Source organism: Castor canadensis, chromosome 3, assembly GCF_047511655.1.
Source record: "Castor canadensis chromosome 3, mCasCan1.hap1v2, whole genome shotgun sequence".
Lineage (NCBI taxonomy): Eukaryota > Metazoa > Chordata > Mammalia > Rodentia > Castoridae > Castor > Castor canadensis.
Genome location: NC_133388.1, coordinates 121,472,115 through 121,494,140, shown reverse-complemented (window position 1 = coordinate 121,494,140; position 22,026 = coordinate 121,472,115). Strand labels below are relative to the sequence as shown.

The following is a 22,026-nucleotide window of genomic DNA, read 5'->3' as shown; positions in this document are numbered from 1 at the left end:
TTAGGTAGAAAATTGGGCTGTATGTGGGATTTAGAAAAGCACAAGTTACTTTTTCCAATAAAAAGAAGAAGAAAAGAAAAAAGAAGATGAAAAGAGGAAGGGATGTAGCTATAATCAGGGCCTGAGGAAGAGAGCCTATGTGTTTGTACCTAGCAGTTTGAGGATGTGGGAGATGCTGAGGGATATTAAGCCTGATGACCTCTGTGTTTTCAGTGAGACTGGGACATTGCTGGGGGAAAGGGAGAAGTGAAAGGGGTGGGGAGTTGGGGGAGTGTGGCGAAATCACAGTTTCTGAAGTAATCAAATGAGATCATATTAGGTAGAAAACCTCTGAAAACTATAAAGCATTCAAGAAATAGCTGGCCCTTCTTGGATGCTTCCTTTGGTTCAGGCACTAAATATATTACCAACATTATCACAACAACCACAAAGACAGCTACCAGTATCCACTTTACAAAGCACAAAGAAAACTCACCCAAGAATACACAGCTCCTGAGAGGTGGGAGCCATAATTCCATGGGCTCTAAAATTCCATGGGTTCCTTCATTCTTCACCTCTGTTTTAATGCATTTCCATATGTGTCCTAATGTTTTACTCTTGCGGTATTATTATTCTCAAGTAAAAGGACAGTAATCAAGGTAGAATCTTGTCCAAAGTTACAAAGGCAGTCAAGATAAATGGCTAGGCAAATGCATACATGAGAGCTACGAGGGTAGATAATCTATAAGTGGTTGAGACTCTCCTCAACAAACGGACATGATGCGCCTCTATATCCCTCCAAAATGTTGTAGCCATTTATTTATATTTTCATATTTTGAATTCAAATCTACTTTTCCCCTAAAAGACATGGCTATCACTTTTTAACTGCTAACCAAGTCACAAGATAATAGTGGCTGTTGACCTCAACCTTCCTTACAACCACTGAACTCGTTTTTCTCTGAATTCTGAGTCTTTGGGAAGTGGCGGAGGCTCTTTGGAGCTTTGCTTTATGAGCAACCTCCTGGTGCAGCATGGGAGAAAACTTCAGAGGCCTGATGGTGGGGCTCTAAAGCTTCAGCTAGCATTGACTGCTGAAGGTCATAGTTGATTTTTTCATCAAAGGCAGACAAGGGGCATAGGATGGAGTTGGTTTTTAGGTTTGGGATAGTCATAGGTCAGGGATTTTCTATTTAATTTGTGACCAGTGTTAGCTTTAGATAATTTCTGTATTTACAGATGAGGAATAAGAGATAATGCAAAAGTTAAAGAACTTTGCCCCTTTTTACACTGCAAGTTAATGATTGAGTCAGGACAAAAGTTAAGTCCATATCCTCTTAAACCAGTGCTCCAGTGGGATTAAAAGCTAGTGAGCCTTTACCACCAAGATTACCAATTTCTTGGTACATGTTTTGGGAATGGTTACTACCTTAGTATTCAGAATGCTTCCTGTCAGGCTGATAGACCTTAAATTTCCATTGTTGGAAAGAAACTCTAATGTGACACCATACAGGATTCCTTCACTCATGCACTGAGTGACCCCAGTATGTCAGGCACTATTCCAAAATCTGGGTCCCAGTGGTGAATGTCCTTGCACTCATAGCATTTAGAGTTTGGTAGGTAAGACAATCATGAAACAATTATACCAACTATTTAATTTCATTTATATGATAAATAATATGTATGCAATGCTATGTGAATAAAACAGGGGCCCTCACCTAAGACCAGGTCAAGAAAAACTTCCCCGAGGAAGTAGAAGTAAGGCTGATTCCCCAAAGAGTGAATAGGAGTTAGCAAATTGTTATAGGATGAATTGTGACCCACTCAAACGTATAAGTTCTAGCTTCTAGTACTTGAGAATGTGATTGTATTTGGAGGTAGGGTCTTTAAAGAGATAATTAAGTTAAAAATCATGTGGGTAAGCCCTAATCTACTATGACCAGTATCCTTTTAAGAAGAAGAAGAAATTTGGACCCAGACATTTGCAGAGGAAAGATGATGTGAAGATATGGCAGAAGACGACAATTCATAAGTAAAGGAGGGGCCTCAGAAAGCAAGCCTGCTAGCACCCTGAACTCAGATCTAGCCTCCAGAATTGTGAGAAAATATATTTCTGTTGTTTAGGCTATTCGTGTACTGCGTGGCTTATATTTTTATGGCAACCCTAGGAAACTAATACACCAAGCAAAAAGTAAAGATATGAGTGTTCTAAGCAGGGAGAAAAGTATGTATGAAAACTCAGAGGGAATTTTGGTTAGCTAGTTTAGTATTTATAAACTCCATCTACTTGGAGTACAAGTAATAAAGGGAGGAATAGCATGTTATCCACATTTTACAATTTTTGATTTACAAAATCAAAAAATCTTTTAAGTAAAAAACTTCCAAAAGATAAATCAAAGATCCTGAAATTAAGTCAGGCATGTGCTGTTTTAAAAAGATAACAATCAGTATATGTAAGATCACATATTTATGTACCTACTTCTTGATGGCCTAACCTTCCCTACCTGACTATTCATAGGCCTGTTTCTAAGTGTGTTACATGCTCAGGGGGTTCTTTTGCCTGGAAGGACCTTTTTCTGTCTTTCTGTCTCTGAAATCCAGTGCATAGTGTATTAGTTACTTTTCTTGTCGCTGTGACAGAATGCCTGACATAAGCAACTTAAAGGGAGAGAAGATTTATTCTGGCTCATGCTTTCAGAGATTTCAGTTCATTGTCCTTGGCTCCAATGATTCTGGGACTATAGTGAGGAAAAACATCATAATGGTGGTAGGGGCGTGTGAAGGGGGACACTGTTCACCTCATGGCATACAGGAAATAGAAGCAAGGAAGGGACCGAGCATCAGGTACAACCTTTTAAAGTCACACCCTAGCAATCTATTTCCTCCAACTAGGTTCCACCTTTTAAAGTTTCCAGCACCTCCCAAAACAGTGTCACCACTTAGGGACCAAGTATTCAACACATGAGGCTATTCAAACCATAACACATAATTCAAAAGAGCAGAAATTTTACCTAAATGATTGCTTTTCTGACTACACAGGCCTTTGACCTCTTTTACTGACTGTATATATCCACTTTCAATCGTTTTGGTCTCACAGAACCCCCTTGAAAATTTCTTGATCCTCTTGAAAATTTCTGAGGATCCCAAAAATCTTATATTTATATAGATTATTGGTATTCAGACTAGAAGTTAAAACAGAAATTAAAAATATTTATTTTAAATTTAAAAATATGCTCACTTACATGTTAACATAAAACATGTATTTATGAAAAATAACTACATTCCAGAGTTAAAAAGTTAGTGATTAGCATTTTGTATGCTTGCAGATCTCTTTAATATCTGCTGAATACGTGACAACTGCTTCTGCATTCACACTATTACAATATGTTGTTTTGATTGATGTATATAAAAGCAATCAGGTCTCACAGAGATGTGTAGTTGGACAGTATTGGCATTTGAATTAAGGTTCTCTACCATTTGAGCCATGCCCTCAGCCCTTTTTGGTTTTCAGATAGGGTCTCCCATTTTTGCTGGGCAGGTCTGGACTGTGATTCTTTTACTTATACCTCCCACTTTACAGGCACATGCCACCACACCTGGCTTATCTGTTGAGATGGGGTCTTTTTTTTCACTGTTTTTCGTTGGTTTATTTTTTTTTTCATTTTTCTTTTATTATTCATATATGCATACAAGGCTTGGTTCATTTCTCCCCACTGCCCCCACCCCCTCCCTTACCACCCACTCCGCCCCCTCCCTCTCCCCCCCCCCTCAATACCCAGCAGAAACTATTTTGCCCTTATTTCTAATTTTGTTGTAGAGAGAGTATAAGCAGTAATAGGAAGGAACAAGGGTTTTTGCTGGTTGAGATAAGGATAGCTATACAGGGCATTGACTCACATTGATTTCCTGTGCGTGGGTGTTACCTTCTAGGTTAATTCTTTTTGATCTAACCTTTTCTCTAGTACCTGTTCCCCTTTTCCTATTGGCCTCAGTTGCTTTAAGGTATCTGCTTTAGTTTCTCTGCGTTAAGGGCAACAAATGCTAGCTAGTTTTTTAGGTGTCTTACCTATCCTCACCCCTCCCTTGTGTGCTCTCGCTTTTATCATGTGCTCATAGTCCAATCCCCTTGTTGTGTTTGCCCTTGATCTAATGTCCACATATGAGGGAGAACATACGATTTTTGGTTTTTTGAGCCAGGCTAACCTCACTCAGAATGATGTTCTCCAATTCCATCCATTTACCAGCGAATGATAACATTTCGTTCTTCTTCATGGCTGCATAAAATTCCATTGTGTATAGATACCACATTTTCTTAATCCATTCGTCAGTGGTGGGACATCTTGGCTGTTTCCATAACTTGGCTATTGTGAATAGTGCCGCAATAAACATGGATGTGCAGGTGCCTCTGGAGTAACAGTCTTTTGGGTATATCCCCAAGAGTGGTATTGCTGGATCAAACGGTAGATCGATGTCCAGCTTTTTAAGTAGCCTCCAGATTTTTTTCCAGAGTGGTTGTACTAGTCTACATTCCCACCAACAGTGTAAGAGGGTTCCTTTTTCCCCGCATCCTCGCCAACACCTGTTGGTGGTGGTGTTGCTGATGATGGCTATTCTAACAGGGGTGAGGTGGAATCTTAGCGTGGTTTTAATTTGCATTTCCTTTATTGCTAGAGATGGTGAGCATTTTTTCATGTGTTTTCTGGCCATTTGAATTTCTTCTTTTGAGAAAGTTCTATTTAGTTCACATGCCCATTTCTTTATTGGTTCATTAGTTTTGGGAGAATTTAGTTTTTTAAGTTCCCTGTATATTCTGGTTATCAGTCCTTTGTCTGATGAGATGGGGTCTTGGTAACTTTTTGCCTGGGCTGGCCTTGGACGGTGATCCTCCCACCCTCCACTTCCTAAGTAGCTGGGAACACAGGTGTAATATTCATTTTCCTTATGATTTTTTCTTTGACCCATGGGTTATTGGAATCATAAATTTTGATCAAAGTATTTGGAGATACCCAGCTATCTTTCTGTTAGTGATTTCTAATGTAATTTAATTTTATTAGGAGGCATGGCTCAAGTGGTAGAACTCCTGCCTAGCAAGAGTGAAACCCTGAGTTCATACTCTAGTACCATCCAAAAAATTCATTTTATTTAAAGAATATACTTTTTTCTTTTATAGTTTTTACATTTACTTACATGTGTATACATTGTGCCACCTCCCTCCTTCTTCTCTCCCCCCACAATGACTATACTTTTATATGACTTTTTCCTGTAACTGAAACTTATTTTATGGCTCAGAATATGATGTTTTGGAAAATATCCTGTGTATACTTGAAAAGAATGTATAGTTTTCTTTTGGGGGATATTCTATAAATATTAGTTAGGCTAAGATGGTTGATAATGTTGTTTGGGTCTTCTGTATCCTTGCTATTTTTCTGTCCACTTATGCTAATATTATGAGAGAGGCTTTGAAACTTCTGACTGTAATTATGGATGTGTTTATTTCTCCTTGAAGTTGTTACAGCTTTTGCTCATGCATTTTGAAGCTCTCTTATTAGGTACATTGTTTAGGATTGTTATGTCTTCTTGATATCATTATGAAATGATGTTCTTTTTCAATGGTAATATTATTTATTCCAAAACACTTTTAAGATATTAATAGTTATTTAAGCTTGATTTGGACTGGCATTAGCATAGTGTATCTTTTCCCATCCTTTTTCTTTTAATGTATTTGTGTTCTCATATTTGAAGTGCAGATTTTCTTGTCACAGTGACAGAATGCTAACATAAGCAAGTTAAAGGAGGAAAGATTTATTTTGGCTCATGGTTTCAGAGATTGTAGTTCATTGTCCTTGGCTCCATTAATTCTGGGACTTCCAAGTCTCTTCTTCCAGCCTTTACATATTGAGGTCATATATTTACCTAAACATTGGCTATAAAATTCACAATAAATTATTGGCATCTTTTTAAACAGTTGTTATATTTTAAGGAGATTTAAATGATAAAAAAATAAACTATATGTTTATCCCTATTGTTACTGTTTCTAGGACTCTTCATTCCTTGTGTAGATCTTTATTTCCAAAAATAAGGAATAATTTTCCTTATGTTGGAAGGGCTTTCTTGAACATTTCTTGTCTGAGTTATGAACTCTTTTAGCTTTTGTATGTCTGGAAAAACCTTTATATTGCTTTCAGTTTTGAAAGATACTTTTGCTGGGTATAGAATTCCTGGGGTTTCTAAAATTCAGTACTTTAAAGATACTGCTTCATTGTCTTCTAGCTTGCACTCTTAGAGAGAAATCTGCTGTCATAAAACTTTTTTTCTGGATGCTATTAAGCTTTTCTTTTTATTACCTGTTTGTACTAATTTCATTATGATGTGTCTTGGTATAGTTTTCTTCATGTTCCTAGTATTTTAATTCATTGAACTTATAAGGTCTGTGAGCTTGACTTTCAACAGATTTGAAAAACTGTCAGCTGTAATCTCTTCAAATCTCTTTTCTGGTCTCTTCCCCTAGCACCACGTCTATTTTCTCTTTAGGGATTCCAGTTACAAGTATCTAAGCTGCTTAAAATTGTCCACAGCTCACTGATTCTTTTGTCTTTTAATTCTGTTTTCTCTGTAGTTCATTTTAGTAAGTTTCTGTTGCTGTCTTCCAGTTTGTTAATCTTTTCGTCTGCAATGTCTACTCTTCTGTTAATCCCACCCAGTGTAATTTTCACCTTAGAGATTTTTGTTTTTGTTTCTTGCAGTTGGATTTGGAAATTTTATACTTTCCTTGTCCCTACTTAACTTTTTGAGCTTATTTCCAGAATAGTAACTGTTTTACTATTCTATTCTGCTAATTCTAACATCTATGTCAGTTGTAGGTCACTTCCAGTGATTGATGTTTCTTCTTTTTATGTGTCATATTTTTCTCTTTCTGTGCATGCCTTGTAATACCGAATGCAAGCCAGATATTCAATTTTGACCACTGAATGTCAGATGTTGTGAAATTTTACCTTTTTAGGAGCTGGATAGTTTTATTTTTCAATAAATGTACTTGAATTTTTAATCAAGTTAAATTGCTTGGAAATAGTATTGATCTTTTTGGGCTTTACCTCTATAGTTTTTTTTTTTTTTGGTGGGACCCAAACAGCATTTAGGCTAGGATTAATTCCACCCCAATACTAAGATAAGACCCCACTATATTCTCTGCTCCATTGAACTGGAAGTTCTTGTAGTTGGTCTGATAACAACAGCCTCTTTTCTTGGACCTGTGTGAGTGCCTAGCATCTGTAATGCTTTCAGATGGTTTGTTCTTTCCTGGATCTTTTATGGTTTCTTTGTATGCATGCACCAATCAGTACTGTCAAATTCTCAAGAAGGACCTGCAGATCCCTGGGGTTCTCTGTGCAGTTAACTGTTGCTTGTCCTCTGTCTTGTGAACTCTAGCCATCTTGTTCTCCTTGGATTTATAGTTCCATTTCCTCAACTTAAGAAGTCTGCTTGGGCTCCCTTGTATTCCCTCATCCTGTACCATGACCAGCGAGCTCTCTAAACATAATAAGCTAGGATAAACCTTGCTTATTTTTCATCTCTGAGGGGTTACTTTCCTTCATTTCCTGATATCCAATATCTTGGAAACTGTTGTTTTTTATATTTTCTCTGGCTCTTTTTCCCTTTGCTTCAGATGAGAGTGTTAACATGGTCCTTGTTACTCCATCTTGGCTTTAGAAGTCCCCCAAAGCTCTACTCTTAATAGTTATGTCACACTTTGAGAATAAAAGTTCCCAGAGCCTGTAACCAATAGCCACTGGTACAACCACTCTATAAAATAAAGTGTGACTGCTGTTTAGTCTGCCTATTTAATATGTCTTAAGTCTCTACAACATAATAAATGTTTGCTGTGAGTAGTGATTTGTAGATTACTTGGGCTAGACTTCAGAGCTCTGGGGCCTCCTTGAAATGTACCAGTGACATTTTCAAAATACAAGGGGCCATTGATAGATAGCAAATCAGTTTTCACTCTTAGTAGCATTTTGCAAACTTGGTTTTGCTTCCACTTGTGCTATCTGGGTAAGGCTGCAGTTAAGGAAAGTTTACTCTTTCACCATCTTCCTAGTGTGTGGAGCTCCCCTAACATGGGGAATTTACTATAATTTCAAGGTTCGTATCTGGAATGCTGAAAACCTTCTAGTCCAACTGAAAAGTATTGCATGATTCGTATTTATCTTATTCTTGAGAATTTCTTTGAAATTAAAAGGGGAAACTTTCATTAAAATATTTCCATGAAAAAAGACTAGTATTTTAGTTACAGTAAAGGGAGAGAGACAGCGTAAGGAAAGTTGAAAATAATCATAGATCTATTTCACATATTTTAAAGCATTCTCTATGGATTTATCATGTGTTTGTGCAACAGGTAGTGGAGTAGATAAACTACATTAAAAAAGATTTTTTTTTTTTTGCATGCTGGGGATTGAACCCATGGGCTCATGCATACAAGGCAAGTGCTTTTATCACTGAGCTACATCCCCAGTCCCTCTCCCCCTTTTTTTCTCCATGAATGTCAAAGATTTAATCTTCTAAACAAGCATGGTTTATTAATAAGTTTATTTTTCCAGCCAGGGATGGAGGCATATGTCTGTAATCCCAGCACTTGGGAGGCTGAGACAGGATTGAGAGATCCAGGGTAGCCTGAACAATTCCTTTCAAATGATTTTGGTTTCCTTTATCAATATGCCCAGTCACAAACTTTCAAGTAGTACACCATGGACATTCATGTTGTCAAAAACACCCAAAATTAAAATTACAGGCTAGTGGAGTGGCTCAAGTGGCAGAGTGCCTGCCTAGCAAGTGTAAGGCTGTGAGCTCAAGTGCCAGTTCTGCCAAAACAAAACAATCCATAAAATTACAGCAATTTAAGTAAAGGTCTTAAGTGGCTTTATTTTGCTATTGTAGAACCAAGCCACACTTCATTTTATGAACTAGGAGTGTTCCAATGGGCTTAGTAGAGGAGGCTGGTCTTATAGACAGAGAAGGCTGAAGAAAATAGAATCCTAGAAAAAAACAGATCGGTTATTTGGAAAGCTGATTTCCTTGTACGGTGGGGACAGAGAAACAGAACAATAAAAACCAACTGGTTAACAAGCAGATTACTTCAGGTTACTTTTTAAAGGATTAGAGGATGTAAGGATTAAAGCTGAGGGAATGTCACAGTCATTGAGCAGTTTAAGAATTTGGCTATCTCATTTTCCTGTCTGGAAGGTTAGGTAACAACTTGGTCTGTATTTGGTAACACGGAACATTAGCATTTTGATTTCTAAGTCTGTAGACTGTTGGGGCCCAGTGCAAAAGCCTAGTCCTAAACAATGCCTCCTACAGTTTTTAATCTTGCCAAACCCCTCCCAGCTGTTTGAAGGGAGAGTGAATGATTAACATTAATTTAAGCCTGGGTGAGAATTCCTAACGGAAATCAGTTTTTAAAAGGAAGCGAGAGGACGCGTGGAAGTGAGCAAAGGAATGACTTCCTTTCTTTTTATGAATACCATTTCCCAACGACTTCTCACGCGGAAAGCTGCATTCCTGTGACTCCGACGCCACCAGAGGAGAATAAGATAAGGCCAATGTCCCGAATTAGTAAACTTTGTACTTTTAAGATCCCACCTGGCCCGACACTTTAGCTGGTCGCTCCCTCCAGTTCCCTCGCAGGTGTGCGTGGGTGCAGCTCTTCCCCGCCCAGAGCCGCACGTCCCCAGCCCCGTCACCTCCCAATTTATTTCCTCAGCGCCTCCCGGGCTGCTGTCCGCGGGTCCCTCGGCAGGGCTCCACGCGGGGAGAGCGCTGAAGCCACGCCCCCTCGCTTGGGCGGTGGCACCGGTGATTGGCGGGGGCGGGGGAGGGCGGGGTCCGGGCGGGGAGCCTGGCGGACGCCGCTGGGGGCGCGTGGCACGGCCCGGAGCGGGGCGAGTGCGGCGCAGCTGCGTTGGCGCCTCCCGCTCGCCACGCGCAAGGGGAGGGTCCCCGAAGGTAAGCGAGTGGCCCGCCGAGATCACGCCGGGACCCCGGGTAGGGAGGGGCCCCGCGGGCTGGCTGCGGGAGGCAGGTGCGCTTTGCACGCGCGGCGGGGTGAACCCTCCGCACCGGGGTGAAGAGGGCGGTGGGGGGCCCGCGCGGGAGCCTCCGGGAGGGGGACCTCGAACCTCGTCGGGTCGAGCTCTTGCTCCCCACCACTGGTTCACAGCGCTTTTGCTGGGGCGGAGGAGGTTTGGGTAGTGCCACGCAGACTCGCTCCCCCTAATCTCCAGAAACCGCGGGTACTGCGAAGATCTTACATTCTTTAACCTAAGTTTGGTGTCCGTGGTTCAGGACCGAAACTCCATAGCAAGCTTGCGGGATGACTTCATGTTGACTTTGTGCTGTTGAGCTTGCGGGAGAGGTGCGACCCGTAAGGCTTCACGCAGCCCCGTGGAGATGAAGCGTGATGGCGCTTCGTAGCGGCAGGGCTTGGGTTCCAGTCTGCTGTTGAAACTCGGCGACTTGCTTAACTTCAGTGTGCCTTAGCTCTCGCCTAGGTAAAATGGTGAGGATAGTTCCAGCCGTTAGGATTGTTGTAAAGACTGATGTAAAGATCGAGTTAATACCTCGTGCCTGGCAACGGTATACGTGTTCTTTTCTTTATGATGCGTTCAGGTGAGCAATTATCTCCAAAGTTGTCATCACTGGAAAACCTGTGCTTTTTCCTCAGGGCTGTTGCTAGAAATGCTGGATATCTTGCGAGCAGAGTTTTTGTTGTTGTTGTTTGTTTGTATTGGTTTTTTTTTTTTAGATAGAGTCTTGCTTTGTAGCCCACCCAGGCTACAGCTGTAACTCTCAATCCCGCTTCAGCCTCTGGAGTGCTGACAGGCGTGGCCACCGTATCTGGCTTGTGATAGTTTTTGTGAACTGATTCTTAAAGGTCTCAGTACTTTTCTCTGTATAATAAGGTAGCACCTCGTTCCATAGCAAATTCACTCTCAAATGTTAGGAACGCCTTAGTTCTTTTTTGTTTGTTTTTTGACCCAGGGCCTCCCACATGCTAGATAACCAGTCCCTTGAGCTACACCCCTGCACTGTGAAGGCTGTTCTAGAAGAGGAACGACAGAAGCCACCTTTAGGGTGGGTGTAGCCTCTTAAGCACCAAGCCCAGGTAGATTTGTTTAAAAGCAGTTCCTGTCACTTTCTATGAAACTTGTAATTGTATTATTTGGAGGAGGTACTGTTATTGAAAGAGTAGGTAAACCAGAGCACCCAAAATAGGTAAATACCATGTGAACCATAGCTTGCCACATAGAACCTCAAAATTGAAGGAGGTCTGAAAAAAATCAAGTGGGTTTCACAGATAATGTTGAGGCTAAAGACCCAGAACCAATACTTGGAATAGAATTCAGCTCTGCTGAGCAACAAGTATAAAATGAAAAGAAGATATTACTTGTAGTTTTGATGATAGTTACTATTTTTACTTTTGACAGTTTTATGGTGCTGTGAATGGCTTTCCTCTCAGCAACATCCTGCTGGGTAGCTTGATTGCATGATTCATAATCATTCTTCAGCACCTTTGATTTAAATCACAAGTCTCAAAGTTGCTACATCAATTACTGCTTTGAGAACAAGATGATTGTCTTCTCAGCTTTGTACAAACATGTTCTAACAGTGCTTTGGTTTTGTTGCTTAAAATGCAGCTCTTTTCTCCCATGTACAGGAGGAGGTAAATAGCCACTATCAACAAATTGACCTAGTTGGCAGTTTGTTAATCACTGTTATTGGTGAAGTTTTCAGTCAGGAAGTGGAATCCTAAAACTAGCCCAAGGAAATAGGACTGGTCTTGAAGAAGTGTGTTGCAACATTTCTGCTAACTTCAAAAGCAGTGTGGAGGGAAATTATTTTGAGATAACTGGTGTCTAGTTGCTGACTACCCCAGTTCTTTGCATAGCTCACCTATGGGTATTTGTTCAGATGTTACCTTCCTCTTTAAAGTTGCATGCAACTCCACACTTCCTATAATATATATTTACTTGTTTATATAATTACTATCTGTTGTGTGTCATTAGAGGGTAAGTTTCATGTGGCTAAGCAGTTGTGTTCACTGTCGTATCCTTAGTGCCTGGAAACAATGCCTTGGCACCTAGAAAGTATCAAATGTGTGGATCTGCTGAAGAGATTTCCAGCAAGACTAGTAATTACTAAAGTGATTCAATGTCATTTTGTCCTGTTCTCCCCTGCCCCCACCTCTAGCTGTTTCTCTGGTTATCTAGGAATAAAACCTTGAGGCAATGTTAAATCCTCCTCCTGCCTTACACCCCACATGCAAATAGCTACCAACTTATTTCACCTGTCAGTTTTTTGCAAATGAGCCACTCCTGTTGCCAAACCCTTGTTTTCTTCATACCCCTTCATTTCATTCCATCTTCTACACCTACAGCCCTGCAGTTTCCTTTTTAAATGCCTTAGCGTCTTCTGCACAGTGACAAGCCTGGCTCCCAAAGTTCTCTACAACCCAATCTCAGGCCCACTTTTTCACACTGTCTTCTGTAGATGAATATCAAGTGGGTTTCACAGATAATGTTGAGGCTAAAGACCCAGAACCAATGCTTGGAATAGAATTCAGCTCTGCTGAGCAACAAGTATAAAATGAAAAGAAGATACTACTTGTAGTTTTGATGATAGTTACTATTTTACTTTTGACAGTTTTATGGTGCTGTGAATGGCTTTGCTCTCAGCTTTTCAACTTAGTCTTACAAACATGCGAGTAAGAGAAGGCTTGAAAGGCAGGGGCTTATAAAATCCCAAGGTGAGTATTGCTTCGTGGCAGTTTCTGTTTTTATTAATGAGTTGATTGTTTTCCTCAGTGCAGGCAAGCATTCAGACAAACTGATAGCTAGTCCCTGTTTGTCCGAGGAGTTCTACTGCCCTTTCTGTTTAGAGTGCTTAGCTTGCAAGCCACCCTCAAAAGGCCACTGCCACCCCAAATACTAGGTATGTTCGGTTGGAAGTGGTTTTTCCTTCGTTTGAGTTCTGCTGGCTTACTTAAGAGACTTTATCACAGTCTCCTTTGAATTGTAATTCTTTGAGCATTTTTCTTTTCTATTTTGCTGGATAAAAACAGAATAATAAGCAGCATGAAAACAGAAATTCCAAGGTTTTTTTTTCCTTTTAACATTTTTTTTCTTTACAGTTACTTTTAAAGGAAATGTAAGAGCTACTTACCTGCTTTTTAAATAAAAGTGAATTTCAAGTTCTGCCTAATAGGCCTTTAAATCATTGAAGGTTGAGCTTCAAAAATTATATTGACTGTAGGAACTTATAAGGAATATGGAAGGGATAAATTCAATAGTAAGTAAAAAGATACACATGAAGACATTGAGATCTGGATTCATGATGGAGTAGATGTACGAAGAGCAAGAAGCACAACACTCACATAGATTGGCACATGTTTAAAAAATACACAATAACCTCACTCAGGAAGCCATCAGCACAGAGTCATGGAACAGCATCTAGAGCTTTGGTTTTTCTGGTGAGGTATTATTCCCAAACCATATTTTGATACATATAATACTGTGTCTCTGCTTTGTTTTCTGAGCTGGATAGGACTAAATGTTCTCTCTGGTTTTACATGAAGCAATTTACCTCATAAAGGAGGTAAATTATGTTTTTAATCTAAGAAAAAGTTTATACCTCTTAATTTATTTCTTGTATACATGGAGAGGATATATGCAAGAAAATTTTTTTTTCTTTTGGGGTTTGAACTCAGGGCCTGTACCTTGAACCACTCCACCAGGCCTTTTTTTGTGAAGGGTTTTTTTGAGATAGGGTCTCATGAACAATTTGCCCAGGCGGGTTTCACACTGTGATCCTTCTGATCTCTGCCTCCTGAATAGCTAAGATTTACAGGCATGAGCCACCCGCACCCAGCTATACCAAAAACTTTTAATTCTGCAGAGAAAGGTGGTAGATATAAGATTCTCGAGTCTGTCTATTATTGAAGTTTATGGTTTTAAGTTTGATATCAGCATTTGGTTTAACCATTTTGGTTTATTTTACATTATAAATATCTCCTTGCACATATTCCAGTTGAGTCAGTGTTTTTATTTTACTTGTGACTCAGATTAAAACCTGATTTAAGAATTTATGCCTTTAACCCTAGCACTTGGGAGACTGAGGCAGGAGGGTCACAAGTTTGAGGCCAGCCTTGGCTACATAGCTCTGTGCATTCTGTCTCAAAAAGAAACATATGTAGACATTTCTGCCTGATTTAATTTTATTATTTTTCTTTTCCCTACCAAACCTCAACTGGATTTGCCACACTAGGGCATACATTAACGTAACTTTGTTCTTGATTTTGAATACTTACACGAATAGATCTAAATTTATTTTACCATTTCTGGGGGTGAATCTGCAGTTTCTATTGATAGGAAAGAGTAAGGAAGATATGTATAAAGGCCTTAATTTTTTGAAATGTTAAAGCTGAAGGTAAAATTCTACATATTGTTTTTTACTAATAGCTAAATAGGTTAGGACTTGAAACGAATGTGCTACAGTTTCAGTAAGTATCATAATTTAAATATGTAATTGGTGGTAATTTGTGTACTTTGGGAAATATCTTCTAAGTGCTAACCAAAAAAGTTTTACTGTCAGAAGAATTGTGAAAGCAAATACTTTCTTAGGGATAGTTTCCTGTATCCCCTACATAAGCATCTGTGTTTATCTTGAGTTCTCCTTGTTTTTAAAACACCTTTGTTTAGTGTTACAAATAATGAAGTTGGGGTACAGACTAGTGAGACATCCTCAGCACATAGTAAGTGCTGTGTAAGTAAATGTGTGTTTTTAGCGAGGATAGCATATTAAGATGTGTGATGATGGGAGTGATCCATTAAAGAGGGAGAAAGTGACTCAGGACACTGATACAGGTATGACAAAGCTCTGATTACTTTGAAGATCTCATCGGCACACTTTGTTTGGCAAGTTGGAATTTCCAAGCATGTCTCTCCTCTTGATGAATGAATAAATGAAACCAGTGTTTTGCTAGGGCTTGCTAAGTGCATGGCAGTGAATCAGTCACGGTTCCTAACCCTAGTTGGGGAAGCTTTCAGTAAGTATTCATAATGCAATCCATAAATACTAAAGTGGAAATGAACAGATGATGATGGAAGATTAACATGGCGAGGGAGCATTTTAGTTAGGGTATTCAGGAAGGTTTATTGAAAGAAGTGACATTTGAACAAAGACCTCCGTATGAAGAGATGAAGGAAAAGCATCCCAGCCAGAGGGATCATACGTGCAAGAGATGAGAGAGTGAAGATCTAGAAGGGTTTGGAGGATGTGCAAACTAGGAACAAGGTTTTGATGGGAGTCTAGTGAATAGAGGGTGAGAGGCCTGGTGGTTGCAGCTGGAGAGGTGGGCAGAGGTTGGGCCATGTGGGGGATTGTAGCCTGTCAACAATAATTTGAGTTTGGATTTTATTCTGAAGATTGTAGGAAGCCGTGGAAAGAGTATAATCCAAGAGCAAAATTACCACACTTACATTCACTCTGGCAACTGTGAGAAGAATGGATTGAAGGGTGTGGTTAGAGTGGAGAGCAGGTTGAAAGTTCGCCCCTCACCCCCAAGACTTGGAGACATGGTGATTGTTGAGAAGGTTTTTGAGCCTTCTCAAGGTGACTTCTCCCACCCTTCACGGTTACAACCAGCTTTACTTTAGGTCCACTTGATCTGCAAGTGATCACTGTTCTCTGGGAATAGCCCTTGGAGTGTTCTGTGTTCACATCTGTCCGCAAAATATGCTGGGAATGTGCCTCTGAATGGAAAAGCTTGGGAAGCTGGGAGTTGTGCAGCCATTCCTGTGAATGGACCCCAAGATGTGACGTTTGGAGTCTGAGAGCCTTGTTGCCACTGCTACCATTCCTACCCTGTTGGTTCTGGTTCAAGTGGGTGGATGGATTATCATTTGAGGAAATTTAGGCCTTCCTCCTTATCCTGACAGCCTACAGAGAACAAAGGACCCATCAGTGGTTACTTTCACGTCTTCATTCATTCTCTTTGCTAAATTTCTGTTTTTAAAATAGGGCCTTGTTTCAGGAAATCATCAAGCTTATGACTTTTGTCATAAACTCCTCTCAAATTGTTAGGTCATACTACTCTCCATTGTGTTAGTTCCAACCAACACTTTCCTTTATTAGAAATTGGAATAAATAAAAGGTACTTTAAATAAGATGTGATAAACCTAGGATAAACTGAGACTTATTTGTATGAAGGAGAAATCAAAGGGGGAGGGTGGAGTAGGAATTAAAGGAAGGATATGTTAGGAAGGAAAACAGGAAAAGTTGTAACTGATTCATCATGTGATGTGTGTGAGCAGGGGAGAAGGTTACTATGTATCTTTCATTGTCAGATCCTGTTAGGTTTTTAATCTGTTCTGCAGTGAATCTAATTTATAGAAGTGACAAAGGTGTGTTTTGTTTCTATTGAAACATTTTGGATGTGTTTGGAGCTAGTATCCTGAGAGGGGGAGTTAAAGATACATACTATAAACCATTACAGTAGCTCTCCAGTACCAGAGGCCAGTTAGTTTGGGATTAGAATTTCCTGGGAAGGTGCTTTTAATGTAATTTAAAATAAAAACTCACTTAACCTATTTCCTTCCGCCCCTCCCCAATCCCTTTGCTTATTTTCTGGGTCAGTCCCCAGTTCCCAAACTAGTTCCTTTATGCCATGCCCAGGGTATGTGCACATTTTTAGAGACTTAAAGAGCAGTTTTAGCCTTACAGTCAAATTAAGAGAAAGGTAGAGATTTCCCCTACCCCTACCTCCCTCCCATGTGCTGCCTCCTCTGTAATCAACACCCCCCACTGGATTGGTTCATTTGTACAATTGATGAACCTACTGTAACACATTGTAATCACCCAAAGGGCTGGTCCAGTGGCTCAAGTGGTAGAGCAAGCATGAGGTCCTGAGTTTAAACCCTAGTGCTGTAAAATATTGTAATTAATAATAAGCCATTATATAATTATCTAAAAAGTTTGCAAATTTGTGTTAGGGTTTTCTCTTGGTGTTGTACCTCCTGTGGGTGTGGATAGATGTATAATGACATAAACCCATCATTTAGTATCATAGATTATATCTTAAAAATCCTGTGTTGTACCTATTCTTTCACCCTCCCTGCTGTCTTAGCAACTGCTGATCTTTTTAACTTCTATAGTTTTACCTTCTCTAGAATGTCAAGTAGTTGGAATCATAGCGTGGAGCTTTTTACCTTGGTTTGTTTCATTTAGTGATATATAAGATTCTCAATGTCTGTCATAGCTCGTGAGTTCATTTATTAGCACTGAAAAATATTCCATGCTCTGGGTATACTACAGTTTGTTAATCCATTCACATATTGAAGGACATCTTGATTGCTTTTAAATTTGGACAGTTATGAACAAAGCTGCTGTATAGACACATACACGTTTTTGTGTGCATGGAAGCTTTTTTAAAAACTTCTTTGAGTAAATACCAGTGAGCACAATTGCTGGATCATATGGTAAGAGAGTATGTTTTAGTTTTCTAAGAAACTGGCAAACTGTCTTCCAAAGTGGCAGGCAGTATCATCTTACGTTCCCATCAGTAATGATTGTTGCTTCCATCCTCACCAGCATTTGGTGTTTTCAGTGTTCTGGATGCTGGCTATTTCTTACAGGTGCGTAATGATAATCTTACTGTTTGATTTTGCATTTCCCTCATGGCATATCAGATGAAAAGATGTGGAGCATCTTTTCTTATGGTTATTTGCCATCTGTGTGGTTTTTTTTTTTGGTGAGGTGTCTGTTAGGTCTTTGGTACATTTTAAATTTTTTTATTTTAGTCTTAAAAGCTCTTTGTATACTTTAGTTAACAGTCCTTTACTGAATATCTTTTGCAGACTTTTTTTTCTAGTCTCTAGCTTGTTTTTTGGTGGACTGTGCCTTTGATGTTGTATCTATAAAGCTGCCTTTTTCCCTCATCTACTTAATCTGGGTAGGATACACTAGTCACTATTGTACCAAAAAGTCTTTATGGTGTTGTTAAGGAATAGAATTCAGAAACTGTGCTTTACTTTTTGAGATAAAAGCCTAAGACTCTTTTTACCTTTCAATTGAAAATTTCTGGCTGCCCTCAAATAAAGATGGGCGAGATCCAAGATAGTAATTAGCATGCAGTAGACAAACGAATGATACAATGGTGAAGGAAGGCAATGCTTTTGAAAAACCTTAACTGATACCATTTCTTTTAAGAAGTACTTGGATCAACAAAATTTAAGAGTCTGGATGGTTTTCTGCAGTAGAGTTTTATCTATATTGCTCCTTTTTTTGGGGGGAGCGGGGGAGCAGTTACTAGGATTTTGAACTGCTTGCCAGGCAGGTGCTTTACCACTGAACCATGCCCTCGGCCCCTGTAATGGCTTTTATGACGCAGGACAGGGAACCAGTGTAGATTTAACCAGTTACTAATACACCTATTGCCAGTAGAATTCTAGGACTAGGAAAATAAGCGCAAGGAAGGCCTGTGGTTCTTTTGGACACACTGTGGGACACAAGGGCCAGCTTAACTTCATCTCATGCATCCCTCTTTAATGGTGGACTGCATTTGGGTCTCCAAGGAGTATTGTCAGTTCAGAGCTAGTATCTATTAACCTTTGGAAGGATTATATATTCTGTCTTTTGCAATGGACAGTCACCTTTGGGAATTTCTACAGCTTTCTCTGTAGAGAAAGATATACAGTATTTTTTGTAGCCTTGTAATGAATCACAATAATCGTATGTTTAATCCTTCTTGGTTTAACATCCTCTGAATATACTCCCATGTGTGCTTCCCAGACTCCTGCTGATAAAAAATGTTGAGATTCTGCAGATTTTTTGGTGTAAAAGCAGTGTTTTCTCAGAATAGGCCTTGACCTTTCTGTGTCTTTTGGGTTAGGAGTCAGTGGTGGTGGGAGTTGGTAGTAAAGTGAATTGGCATCCCTTGTAAAAGAACTTGGAAGAGTCCTCTGGGGGAGGGGAGCATTGGGAGTCAGGGTCTCCTCAGAGGAGTGGGGCAGTTGCTTTCAGCAGGGAAGTTCAGTTGAATTGGAGTTCACCATTCTTCGCCTCATCTATGTTTGCCCAGATATCTGCAACCATGATTCAGGTTCATTCTACTTTCCAGCCAATGCCCTTATGTTAGCACATCCTTGAGACTTACATATCCTTTTTTTTTTTTTTTTTGAGACTTTGCACATCCTTGGTCCTTAGTCCTGTCCATTTGACAGCTATGAGGAGTAAAAGACTCTCCAAAACAGCCATAGATTTCTTACCCATCTATTTGGGAATTCTCAGTGTTCATCTTGCCATTTGTTCTGTGCACATTCTCAAAGACAACCAGAAACAACCCTTGTCCAAGATATAATCCCTGAGGCCAGCATTTTCATCAGCCATTTGGATATCCAGTAACCTCTCCCTGCACTCCATCCTGTGACACTGTGCACAGGTAATCTGAGTGATCATGATGTCACCTTGCCACTCCCTCCCTCCACAGAAAGGCTGAGGGCACTTATCAAACAGGCATCCCATTTTGAGACTCTTTCCTGGGGCCATTATTGATTCCAGTTAACTGCATCAGTCACATTGCATACTCAAAAAGTAATGAAGGGAGTCTGATAAAGGAACTGCTTACTATGTGTTTGGGCAGAGTTAAGGGAACAAGCAACATAGCAAAGCACCTTTTTTTTTTTTTTTTTTTTTTTTTTTTGCGGTACTGGGGTTTGAACTCAGGGGCCTTCACTTTGAGCCACTCCTCCAGCCTTATTTTTATGATGGGTCTTTTTTTGAGATAGGGTCTCACAAACTCTTTGCCTGGACTGGCTTTGAACTGCTATCCTCCTGATCTTTACCTTCTGAGTAGCTAGAATTACAGGTGTGAACCACCGGTGCCCAGCTAAAGCACCCTTTTCCTAAAGGTCTGGACCTCTTGTGTGCAGTCCATAGAGGTCAACTTATGGGAACTGCCGTGGCAGAGAAAGAGTGGTGATTGAATTTGGAAGGGGAAATGGAGAATATCTAGCATAATTGCCAAAATGGAACCCTTGGCCTCAGTTTGACTGTGCATCTTGAATGTAGGCCTCTACACTTAACTACCTGCTCTACCTGTACACATAGATACCAAGTGCCTTGTATGAAATACCTTATTGCTCCTACTTTATTCCTGATGTCACTCACTTTCCTGATAAAGGGAAGGCCTGAGGCCTAACGTTCTCCTGTAATTCTGCTGCTGTGGGTTTCAGCATAGTAAGGTACAGGCATTTTAAGCTCATAAATAGTAAAGTACCTGCAGGACCTGTCACACAAAGCCCACATGCTCAAGAGAAAGTTATGCGTAGTGTAGCATGAGCTGCTTGCTACAGGTAGGGAAGGGTGGGCTAGGGTGGGTCCTGGGCTTCCAGATAAGGCTAATCTGCCTTAAAAGAGTGATGGGCTCCACCTGCTCTAATAGCTAAGCAGTAGACCTGTGACAGGAGGGCAAGGCTCTGGTTATCCTGTTAGAGCCCCTTTAGTGTGCATTAACCCTTAAGTCCGCATGAACTACAGTGTACAAACTCCTGAAATTTCTGAGTAGTAAGGAGGTAAAAAGGATGAAAATGTTTGATTGTGGTTTAGTGATAGGATCATAAAAGAAACTAAGTTTCTTATCTAGGCTGAATTTATGAGTAAAAGTAAACTTTTGCTAGACTAAACATTAACTGGGTCCTATTTTCAAGGAATGACAAATCATAATATTTTAAAATTATTTTGCTAATCCTTTTTTTTCCTGTTGGTTAAGGTTGCATGATGGAATTTGAACATTACCTCAAGAGGTTTCATATTTTGGATTAGTTAATTTTGCTCATCCTCTGCTGATTATTTCTCCGGACTTATTTTTTTGGTGTCATTTTGAGGCATTAAGTGCAAAGAGGTTATACCATGGACTACAAGGAAAGCTGCCCAAGTGTAAGCATTCCCAGCTCTGATGAACACAGAGAGAAAAAGAAGAGGTTTACTGTAAGTATGTAACACAAAGCATATGGGAAATGATCATAGAGAATATTTCCAGTTCTACCTTTGTTCTTCTCTAACCTAGAATGACTTCCCTTCCCTCATTTCCAGTGTCCAGTTTGTACTTCTTTTGAATGATCTATCCTCCTCCATAAAACCTTCCCTGGCTACTGTAATTGTCTTGTTTTAGTGCAGATTTTTGCCTATTTACCTGTCCCCTTGGAAAATCTTAAGAAACTGTCTCAATATACCCTCTTACCAGAAAATGCACATGTGCATATATGTTGATGTACATACTGGTAATTTTCCGTGCACTGCCAGATGTTGTAGACTCCTGAAGTCACTGATCCCATTGGTAGAGCACTTGCCTAGCAAGCGCATGGCCCTGAGTTCAAGCCCCAGTACTATTCTTAAAAAAAAAAAGAACCACTGTCTTGAAATATTTTGTTTTGTTTTTTTTGGTGGTGGTGATACTGGTGCTTGAACTGAAAGCCTCATGCTTGCTAGGCACCTGCTCTACTCTTGAGCCATTCCACCTGCCCTTGAAATTTTCATAGTATCTTTTAACATTTGATGTTTTCTACCTCAGTTTAAAAAATACTCCACTGTTTATTTTATGTTTTTTTTTTTACCTTAGAGGCAAAGACTGTTTTTAATTTTTTTAACACTAGAGTGTATGTTGTAGGGCTTTATAAAAAGTAAGCACAATAGGGCTGGGGGCTTAGCTCAAGAGGTAGAGTGCTTGCCTAGCAAGCTGAAGCTCTGGGTTGAATTCCCAGCACTGAAAAGAAAAGAAAAAAGCAAGCAATAAGCACAGTGAATATTTGCCAAATCAATATTATTTTAGAATAGATACTTTTCTAATTAGTGTAATGAAATAATATAAAACTGTATTTAGTTCTAATAGTCTAGTTATATATGGAAAGAACTCTTACCGTCTTTCTCCTGTGAAAATGTCCTTTATCTTGTCTATAATTAATCAGGTCTTCTCTGTAAACAACCCCCCACCCCCAACACTCA

At 39.8% G+C, this 22,026-nt stretch overlaps 1 protein-coding gene across 5 annotated transcripts in view; it reads left to right on the top strand.

Moving 5' to 3' along the window:
• Sgk3 (serum/glucocorticoid regulated kinase family member 3) overlaps positions 1 to 22,026 on the top strand; it is a 153,091-nt gene that overhangs the window by 70,556 nt on the left and 60,509 nt on the right. For 4 of the 5 annotated variants that reach the window (XM_074068585.1, XM_074068582.1, XM_074068583.1 and 1 more), the window contains exon 2: positions 20,795 to 21,012. In XM_074068585.1, coding sequence (XP_073924686.1) covers positions 20,935 to 21,012 — 78 coding nt within the window. In that variant the 5' untranslated portion in view covers positions 20,795 to 20,934. Of the gene's footprint in view, positions 1 to 9,870; positions 9,976 to 20,794; positions 21,013 to 22,026 lie in introns of those variants that run through there. The other variant, XM_074068584.1, reaches the window with a different exon arrangement.